The 10,184-nt window shown below is 29.5% G+C and overlaps 2 protein-coding genes across 2 annotated transcripts in view; both read left to right on the top strand.

The window, feature by feature from the left end:
- The window catches only part of LOC106688798 (sugar transporter SWEET1), a 15,758-nt gene extending 12,171 nt beyond the window's left edge, over positions 1-3,587 (top strand). Inside the window, exon 7 of the mRNA XM_014433439.3 lies at positions 1,616-3,587. Coding sequence (XP_014288925.1) covers positions 1,616-1,717 — 102 coding nt within the window. The 3' untranslated portion in view covers positions 1,718-3,587. The remainder of the gene's footprint in view (positions 1-1,615) is intronic.
- A 4,035-nt stretch (positions 3,588-7,622) lies between these two features.
- Positions 7,623-10,184, top strand: part of LOC106688775 (MICOS complex subunit MIC10) — an 8,442-nt gene continuing 5,880 nt past the window's right edge. The window contains exons 1-2 of the mRNA XM_014433410.3: positions 7,623-7,785; positions 9,471-9,518. Of these exons, the coding sequence (XP_014288896.1) occupies positions 7,707-7,785; positions 9,471-9,518 (127 nt within the window). The 5' untranslated portion in view covers positions 7,623-7,706. The remainder of the gene's footprint in view (positions 7,786-9,470; positions 9,519-10,184) is intronic.

The following is a 10,184-nucleotide window of genomic DNA, read 5'->3' as shown; positions in this document are numbered from 1 at the left end:
AAACGTTGCTGTATGATATGAAATAAACTATTATAGTTTAATAAGGAAGAAATTTGTGTCATTCACTAAATCCATATAAATGTATATTAATAATTTTAGATACAGAGATAAAAAAAAAAATTAAAAACTAACTGACTAAATAAAAAACAAAACAAAAAGGTAATTACAAAATATCTGTACTATTATAATAATGGATTAGATAGGGGAAGCAAAAGATAGTTTAATAGAAGGGATGTAAATAAGGGAAGGGTTGGTGTATGACGTATGTTAGAGGGAATGGAGTTCCAGTGATATGCCGCTCAAGTAAAAAATGATTTATCAAACGCAGCAGTTTGGTGAGGTGGAGGTTAGATGTCAGATAAACAGGACCTAGCAGTAAAGAATTGGATTGGGAATTTGAATAGCAGGTTTTCTAGGATATAAGAGGTGCACCGAGTACTAATTGCTTTAAATTGAAAGGAAGCCAAGAAATACTGGCATCGGAAGGATGGATATAGCCACTTCAGCTCGGCGTAATACTGGGTTATGTGCGTATCTTTGGTGATCCTGAAAATAAATTGTACTGCGCAATTCATAAGATGTTTAAGTTTAGATTCGAGATTACCCGAGAGCCCACCATATACCAGGCAGCCATAGTCAAAGTGGGGGAAAACAAGAGAGCAAACTTAAGAGTTGACAGGTTTTAAGTGGAAGGAGATAACAGATTCTATTGAATTACTTCAGGGTTGTTATGGTCCGACGAAAAATTTGGGTGATGTGTGGTTTCCAGGATAAAGTTTGATCAAAAGTGACTTATAATGATATTAATGATCTAGGCAGAATAACCTGCAAAAAATTTTTAAATAATTGGATGTGAGGAGTAAATTTATATTTAAGATTGCTCTTGAGAATGGTTTGGCCGAAACGTTGAACTTTTAAAGAAATATTTAAGAGTGTTTTTCAGACTTAACTTAGATATATATTATTTTATTTAATAATAAAACCAGTCTCAAGAAGTTGAAAACATTGATGCACGGTCATAAGGGCTTAAGTTGAAAATATGAATTTTTCAGAAGAGCAAAAACAAAGTTCAAAACATTATATAAAATCTAATTATTGATATTTTTTTAATTGTTATTTTTATAAAACAATATAGTAGTAAGTCTATCTGAAGCATAAAGACCTTAATACCAGCCGGTAGCTCTGATTTGGTGACATAATAAGACATAATCTCTAAGATATATAAATTGAAAAATAATGTTTCTAAAATTATTTTCTATGGTTTATATGTCAATGTTTGGCATATTTTATTGAAAATAATTATTAGAAATTTATTGGGTATCGCTTTGTTTATTCAATTAGCCCAGATATAAATGTCTGATAATTTATTATTCTATGTGAAGTGTTTATGAATTAATCAAAATTATGAAGTAGTAAAATTAATAGAACATGGTTGATTTATGAGCTCAAAACAATGTTTAATAAGTGTGTTAGGATATTCTTCTTCTCTTTCTTCCGCATTTTTCCCTTAGCTAGCCAGGTTAGGGATTAAAATAAGGAGTTCCATGTGATATTTTTTTTTTTTTATTTATTTTATAAAATTTATATATTAATCTTTTAAATTTACATTTTATAGGTCCAGAATGTTGTCGGCCTGTTACTATGTCTTGTCCAGCTCTCTTTGTTTGTTATATTTCCCTCAAAGCCTTCGGCAGATAAATTGAAGAAGAAAGAATAAGATTTTTTATGTAAAATAATTTTAAATGAACAAGTATCATTTTTATAATATCAAAACATTATAACTGTGATTCGAATGATAGAAAATAAGTATACAAAGTACTGTGCCATAGCTAAGATTCAATTCTTTCCATTTTAGGAAAATCAAAGTTGTCATTTGATTGATATATAATGTAAGTATTTTTGTATCACATTTTAATATTCAGAAACCTAATGTAATAATGTTAAAGATGAATTCTATGCATTCCAATGAAATGGTTATATTTATGGATTTTAACTTAGTTACACTAAGATCTACTTTAACTAAACAGATCACATATTCAAGATTCTAGTCTTTCATATGAATGTTCTGTTATATTGAGTTCTATAAATTTTATTTTAATCTGACATTTGATTTTAAGAAATATAATATTGCTATTAAAACATAATAGAGTGTAATCTTGGTAAACCGAACTACAATAACTTGCCTATATACCAGGAAGTTAAAAATGTCCATCAGACATGTGCACTTATATTTATAAACAAAAATTTTATTGCCAGCTGAGTTTTCTTAGAAAAAATAATTTTTTTTTTTTTTTAATGCCAGTTCGGATTACTGGAGTATTCAGTGTACTGAAGTTCAGATTACCAAGATTTCACTGTACTTTGATTCTCTTTGGAAAAACTTTTCGAACAGTCTATCTATTTCCAAGTTCACCATCTAAATTATACTAAAACTCAGCTTAAAAAATTAAAACTCTTATAAATCACATTCCAAAAATAAGCATATAACATTAATGTTATTTATTACTTTATAAGAATGTTAATTATGTTTTTAAGCTGTTTTTTTAGGATAATTTGTAATTGTAAATAGGCAGATCGTCCGAAATGTATTGTTTTTCTTGAAACCTAATGTCTTAATAATTGAGCACTCGGGCATACTATAGTTACGAAGATTTTAAATTTGGTATTTTCATTAAACTTTACAAATTTTATGATTGTTAAACTCTTAAGGAAATTTTAATTTACATAGTGTCATTTAACACCTAGAATGTGATAAGATAGAAAGAAATAATTAAAACCTTAAACGTATTATTGTTACTCTTTTCTATAATATATAAGTGAAACATTTAGGCAGCAGCAAAGTTTTGAAGTGTGCAATAAAATATATATCTTAAATTTTATAATGTATTAAAAAAATTAAAAGTTGTAATTATATATTTTTTTTATTATTATTTTGATACTTATGATAATCTACCTATTTTGTGGCATAATTGAAATCTATTGAGAAAGAGACATTATTTTAAAAATTAATTAAAAGAAGTTTATGTATATTTTAACAGATTTCTAAATTATATTTATTACTATAGGAATTGAAATGTTAGTAAGAATTTGTGGGTGCACAGTTCCTTTGTTAACTTTTTATTACAAAAAATAATAATAATATGAAGTATATTTATATGAAAGTGAAATTTTATGTTCTTATGTTACCCGATTTTCCCAAGCTAATATTATATCCATTTAAGATATGCAAAGGTTGGATTTATTTTCTGTTGATAAGCATAAAATAGCTCAAATATGCAATTGTTTTATTCTATTACCTAATGTAAAATAAATCAATTTTTTTTTTTTTCAAAATTATATTAAATGAGTTGTTAATGTAAGCAAGAGAAAACAAGATTTTTATGTTTAAATTATTTTCCTATTAGTGTGTTAAGTAATTGTGACATATTTCATATCTGTGGATTATGTTTTCTTTATTCTGTCAAATAGATAAAAATCCATGAAATAATTGAAGGAGTTTAGTTTAGTTTTCATAGTTATGTGTATACACCAATACAGATGTATGTATGTATACCTTGATATTATTAATAAATAAATTTGAAATCAAAGTTGTTTGAAGTTTGGAACTAAGATGCTAAGACTTTGTTTAAAGATCATTTAAAAAAAAAAATTATCGATATTTACATAAAATACATTTAGTCAATGTGATGTTAGATTATAATGGTATGATATGAACATGCAGAGAAACTATCCATTTGTATCGCTCTAATAACATATCTACATTAGGTCTCGAGGCCATCTACTTTTCAGGCACTCTATAGGATTGTCAGGAATGGAAGAGGAAGCAAGGTTAGAAAATAGTGGGTTTGAGTAGATAGGGAGTTTACAATGGAAGGATTGATATCTGGTTTGGCTAGAACGGTTACATATGGAACATTAAGGTCTTTATGGATTATTTTATTTGTGACTAAGTAAGGAGCATTGAGGATTTTGGATTGTATATGTGAGGAATTCGATGATTTAGTGGGGCCCCAAAGCTCAACTCCGTATGTTCAGATTGGTGTTAGTCGGGATCGACGTGCAGTTTCCTGCCTTTTTAGTATTGTGTCAGGATTCCTAGTTAGTGATTCATCCAGATGTAGTCCAAGGTATCAAGGACACTGTTGGAATACTCATTTTTCCTTCACTTAAGTATTAGCTGTTTTCACCAAAAATGGTCAATGGGTCAATTCTTCAAACATTATGGTATCAGTTGAGGTCACAAGATAATGAGTTCTCAATGATAGAAGGTAGGTAAGAAAGATACAGAAATAGGGTAATAACAAAGAAGGGCTGGCACACAGGTAAAATCATAAATAAAGTATACAGTTCCAAAGGTCTTCATAGTGTTCATGAATGGCAATTCCATGTTCTCAATGAAAATAATTTCCATTATTGTCGACCTTAACGCAGTCGAAGCCTTTTTTTTTTTTGTTCATTTTGTAACAAGTAAAAAACACAAATAAATTAAAGTATATTAGTTCAAATTTACACTATTTATGCATAGAGTGCTGTTTTCCTTCTGTATCATTTACATTAAATTTCCATACAATATTATAAAGCGTAAATTAATAATTGAATACTCATTTCCATTCCTTTTATAAACCATTACCTAATATAAATGTCCAATTTATGATGATTAATGTTAACGATATGGAAAGGAATCCGAACGTATAGTGTGAATCAACCTTTACACTGTAAATACCCAAGCCCGTTCCAATATGGGGGAGGGGAGTGGAATACCCTACTCTCCTTCAAGGGAAAGTGAAGCCAAAATGGGAGAAGTTAACGTTAACGTCAATAGGATTATCCACCATAATAGAATAAACAAATAGAGAAGGTAACCGGTGCCTGGCTTATACTACAACTCTGGAGCTCACCATCAGGCGTGCCTTTTTGGCTTCACCTTTCCAAGCAACAAGTCCTCTCCATTTACTTCTTCCTCCGAGATTCACATAAATATCAGTTTGAATCACTTGTAGAGTTGATTTTATTTCGTGTACACTAAGAATAAATTTCCACCTATTCTCTACAGATAGGGTAGGATTTTATCAGTAAGATGTTCCCTCTTGTTCTGTCCCATTTACTAACAAATTAGGGCTTTAGATAGAGTTTATTTAAAAACTATTTTAAGGCATCAACCACTTATGGATCATTATTGCCTCATATTCCGAATTCACAAAGGATAGACTTGTAATTCAAAGACTTTTAGGTTGTACACTTTGAACGGGGGCAAGGGCCTGGATTTATGGCTACTATTATATTGAAACGTGTAACTATTGCAACATGGAAACCTGTGATAAAATTTTATGGTCTCTTTGTAATCCCGAAAAATGTAATGGAGGTCCGCTGGTAAATCAGATGAAGATTTGAAGGAGTCATATGCTCGGCGTTCAGTTAAAATGTGTTTAACAGTAAGTCGCGCTCTACAAGACTGGCATAGACAGAGTTAACGAAACTAAAGTAAATGAATCGTTACTGAAAGGTTCAACTTATGTGAACTAATTTTGAACAATCTAACTACTTTGTCCATTTTTATAAAAATTTTCACATTATTTTTAACAACATAGTTTACTTTTATTTCATTTTATCTTATTATCTAACTGGAAGATCGACGGAAAAACTCAAATAGTCGTAAAACTATTTCTTATGAGCCAACGTTTCGTCCCACGTTGCAGGGCTTCATCAGGGCTATAAAAGATACAAACACTTAAATGGGGTAAAAATAAATGAATAATGTAAATTAAGAATTGAAAAAAAAATAATAGTACAGTGAAGCTTAAAATTAAATAAAAACAAAGAAACGGTTTAGACAATTAAAGAAAACTGAAATAACAACAGAAAAAACGAAATATAAAAATAAAGGCACCCAAGAGATGGGAAAAGGAAATAAGAGTAAAGGAAGATAATGAACAAGATAGGAAGTATATCTGATGGTATTACAGATGGCAAGCGAACAAGGAAATGAGTTGACAGGTAAGAGAGTAGTGGGGTGGTTGGTGGTTGAAAATATGTATATATTTCTTAATTTATGTACATATACCCCATTTAATTGTTTGTATCTTTTTTAGACCTGAAATATTGGCTCAATTCATGGGCGTAGGCACGGGGGAGGAAGCCGCGGCCCCCTCTTGACTTTTGAGACCCGAGAAAAAAAAGAAGAAAATAGAGAACTTATTTGATAAATGGTTTTATTATGGAAACATGTTATAGTTAGGAGGATAATGACAGGGAAAGATGCTGGCGTCCAAAAAACCATCAGAGATAAGTGCAAAACTGCATATTTTCATTGTGCGAGCCATTGGTAAACCTTGATGTTAAGGCATTAAATTCAGTTGTTTCTTTTTCCATAATGTATTGTGATTACAGGTAATAAAAATTTAAAAAGTAATGATTGAACAGAAATAAAATAGCGGAAAATTGTTTGGAATGCGGAATTAGATATCTTTTTGTGCCCAACGTTTCAGAATGGAATACATTTTTATATAATATATGCATGTACTTATGTATGTGTGTAATGGGCTGAGGCCTTCTCCCCCTACCCCATATAATGGGCTTTTTTTTTTTAACCTCCTATTTATTTATTTTCAATCAATTACATTTTACTTAAACTAAGAAAATTATATATACACATATTTACATTTTATCTTGTTTTGCCTGATGGCATTATAAGATGAAGAAAACATTGTCCGATGAAGGCGGTTTATACATTTAGTGGCTTGATAGCCAGGGGGCTAACATAGAATGAGGAGGGACCATTCCAGCTGGTATATAATGGGCTCAGGGCTTCTCCCCCCCCCCACATGTAACGGGCTGAGGCATGCTCCCCCCTTGTGGGTAAGGAGCTAAGGCCTGTTCCCCCTTTGTGGGTAAGGGACAGAGGCCTACTCCTCCTTTGTGGGTAAAGGGGCTGAGGCCTGCTCCCCCTTTGTGGGTAAGGGGCTTAGGCCTGCTCCCTCCTTGGCGAAATCCTGCCTACGCCCATGGCTCATAAACAGTTTTACGACTCTTTGAGTTTTTTTGTTGACTCAACATTGCTGTCAGAGGATAAATTTGTTTAATGGATTGAACATGAATAGCGGTTCCCTGGAAATGGGAGGTCTGAGTGAGTGAGATAGGGAGAATAAAATTGTAAAGTTAATGAAATAAAATTATTAAATTTATAAAGAAAGGAAAAAAATAAATGAAGTAAAAGAAAACAAAATATTTGTAGTTAGTATTACATTTAATATTTATAGTATTTAGATTTGCAGACTAGTAATGATTGTGAAGGAAAAAAAAAATTGTTATAACATGTGAATATATATTGTATATATGTCCGATTATGGATTGATTGGTATGCTGTGTATTGTAGCAACCTAATGTGTTTGGGCAGCATGGCTTAATAAAGCATTTCTCTCTGAACCGCCTTCCTTTTTTTTCTCTTAGCTTTGAAGTGAGGGACGAAACGTTGACTTATAATAAATAGTTTATTTACAATTTGAATAATTTTTATCGCACTCGGACCATCATTCTTTTAGTAATAACACACAGTCAGTCTACGATCTTCCAATATTACTCTTTGGAATGTTTTATTGACGAGTCGCTAATGAGCGATATGCCAGTTTTTACTTTAAAGAGTTAAAAGAAAATTCAGCTGGTCTTTTAGCTGATCCGGGTATTTCATTTCAGGGATTTAGTTCTACCCAATGGCTGTACCGACGTTCAAAGAAGATGAACTGGGCAGACGGTGGGACAAATGTCTTGCAGACGCTGTTATTAAACTGAGTGAGCTCAAATAATTATTTTGGAACTAAATGTCGAATTTTTATGAATGAAGGATAAAATGGTAGGGGTGGCTACTAACTCAAAATATTATAAAACCATTTCTACGACATTATGCAGAAATGAACTAAGCCACATAGGAATTGAATTGATACAAATGCATTTAAAATTAAATACAAATAAACTAAATTTCTAATGAAACTACATCCACTGATTACTTCAACTAACAATATATAAAAGTATTTCTTCTTTATGCAAAGATGATCTCTCAAACATTTTATATTACTGGGTATCGATCTTTCCTGTTCAATGATTTTGGATTCATGTCATAGATAGTATAATCATGCAGGTGGAGTGTTGAATCTTTCCTGCAGAACATGAAGTGATAACAGTATGGTATTAATGCAAATATTGTGAATTTGAGGGTTCGTTCATTTTTGTAGTATTCTGCCCACTTACTTTAACCTACTTATTTTTCAACCCATAGTTATTACAAAATAAATATTATATCTTGTATAATTACTTTTTTCTGGATAGCAGTTTAATCATTGCCAACTTTCAGGATCTTTGGAACTTATAAAGCCAAACTCAAAAGGTTTTTAAAATGACGGGTTATTATGAACTTATAATATAATTATTATATTAAAATATAAAGTAATAAAATAAAAATTTATTGTTTGCTTATTTAAATCATATCCTTATATAAATAAAACATCTATAATTTTATAGCTGTTTCGTAATGAACTATCATTATAAAAGGTATGAATAAATTCAAACATTAGTTTGTTTATGTAACTTTTATGCTAACATTTTACTATTTGAAATTAACTTTAAAAGTTAATGATTTTTATATATGAAATTTATTTAAAACGAAAGTAAAATAAGTTAATTTTAAAGGCAAAAATATTTCACAATTTTAATTAATTTCTACCTTGGAAGTTCGAGTCTGTACATTTGTACTATAATGTTTAAGTTATATTTTTGTACCTGAAGATGGCATTTCAGATAAAATGTTGAGCATTTTATTTTATTGATTAAAATTGGTTGAGTAATTTTGCCTTTAAAATTATTTTCAAAAGCGACATGTAGCTAAAAAAAAATTATAAGTTTATATTGCAGGATAAAATACCTTAACAGTGTTTTAAAAATTATTTTATTTATAGTCATTTTAGTACAATTTTAAAATAAATTAGTTGTTTTCACAATTTTAACTATTGGTGACCTATTTTAAATCAGATTCCTTCTCACAATTTGGCAACATTTTATGGGTTATATGTTTGGTTTCATTTGAGTAAGGTTTGAAAGTTGCTAATTTATTTCTGACATGTTACAATTAAAATTTAGTTTTCTTCGTTCTGCATCTTTGAAATTAAACAATATATTTTTAATGGAATGCTTTAGTTAATGTTTTATGCATGAATTTATTATTAAATAAATATAATTCGTGCATTATATGTTCTATAATTAAAATACACTAGAAATTACAGTCTTGTGTGTAAGTTTTTGGAAATAGTACCTTTAAAATTCAGTTTTTTTGTTATATAATTGTGAAAACCTGTTTTAAAAATTTCCTTTACATTTTTGTGTGTTCTTATTTAAGTAACGTATTTAATTATAAGTATAATAGATTATCTGTCATGCTTTGTCATGAAGTATCCCTTTTCATTTCATTTTACTTATTTTTTTAGGTGGTGGTCTTGTTATTGGAGCAGTTTCTTCGTTACTACTTTTCAAAAGTAAGAAATTGAATATGTGAAGATATATTTTTGTTTTCAAATTTAAAATAATTTCAATCAATGTATGTATTAAATGGTTTTTGTTTTTTTATAACAATAATGTTTTATACGAGAAGAAGATGATAAGCAATGCAGTCAGTAAAGAACATAAATAAGTAAAAACTTATTTATTATTTACACTATATATCTATTTTAGAACCCTATAACTATAACTTTGTATTTGTAATTATGAGAGATAGTTAACCTTGGATGATTTATACAAGGAGAAGGTGGTTGGAGGTGCGGTAAAAATAAAACACAAATAAGTTGATGTAACTTATTTAATCGTGCCAACATTTTGGCTAGAGTTTCTAGCCTTCAATAAAATATAAAGTTATATAATCCGAAAGGAATAAAGAAATATGAATATTTTAATTTAATAATAATTATTTAAAATTAACTCGAGAGAGGTAAAATACCTTGAGATTTTACTCATATTTGGAAATAAATGTCTATATTTTCCTAGTATTTCATCTTTTTTTTTTTTATACTTTTGTCTACCTATCGTTAACCCTTTGATGTTGTTATTGCGGCTTGTTCATGTTACTCACTCTTTTACCTACCAATCTATCCTCAATTTATATATATGTATAAATAGTTGACCGTAAAAATTGATATATAGGAAGA

This window comes from Halyomorpha halys, unplaced genomic scaffold (assembly GCF_000696795.3).
Source record: "Halyomorpha halys isolate HHAL.00 unplaced genomic scaffold, Hhal_1.1 Scaffold44.1, whole genome shotgun sequence".
Taxonomy (NCBI): Eukaryota; Metazoa; Arthropoda; class Insecta; order Hemiptera; family Pentatomidae; genus Halyomorpha; species Halyomorpha halys.
Note: the sequence above shows the minus strand (reverse complement) of the source record. Positions and strands in the feature narration are given on the sequence as shown.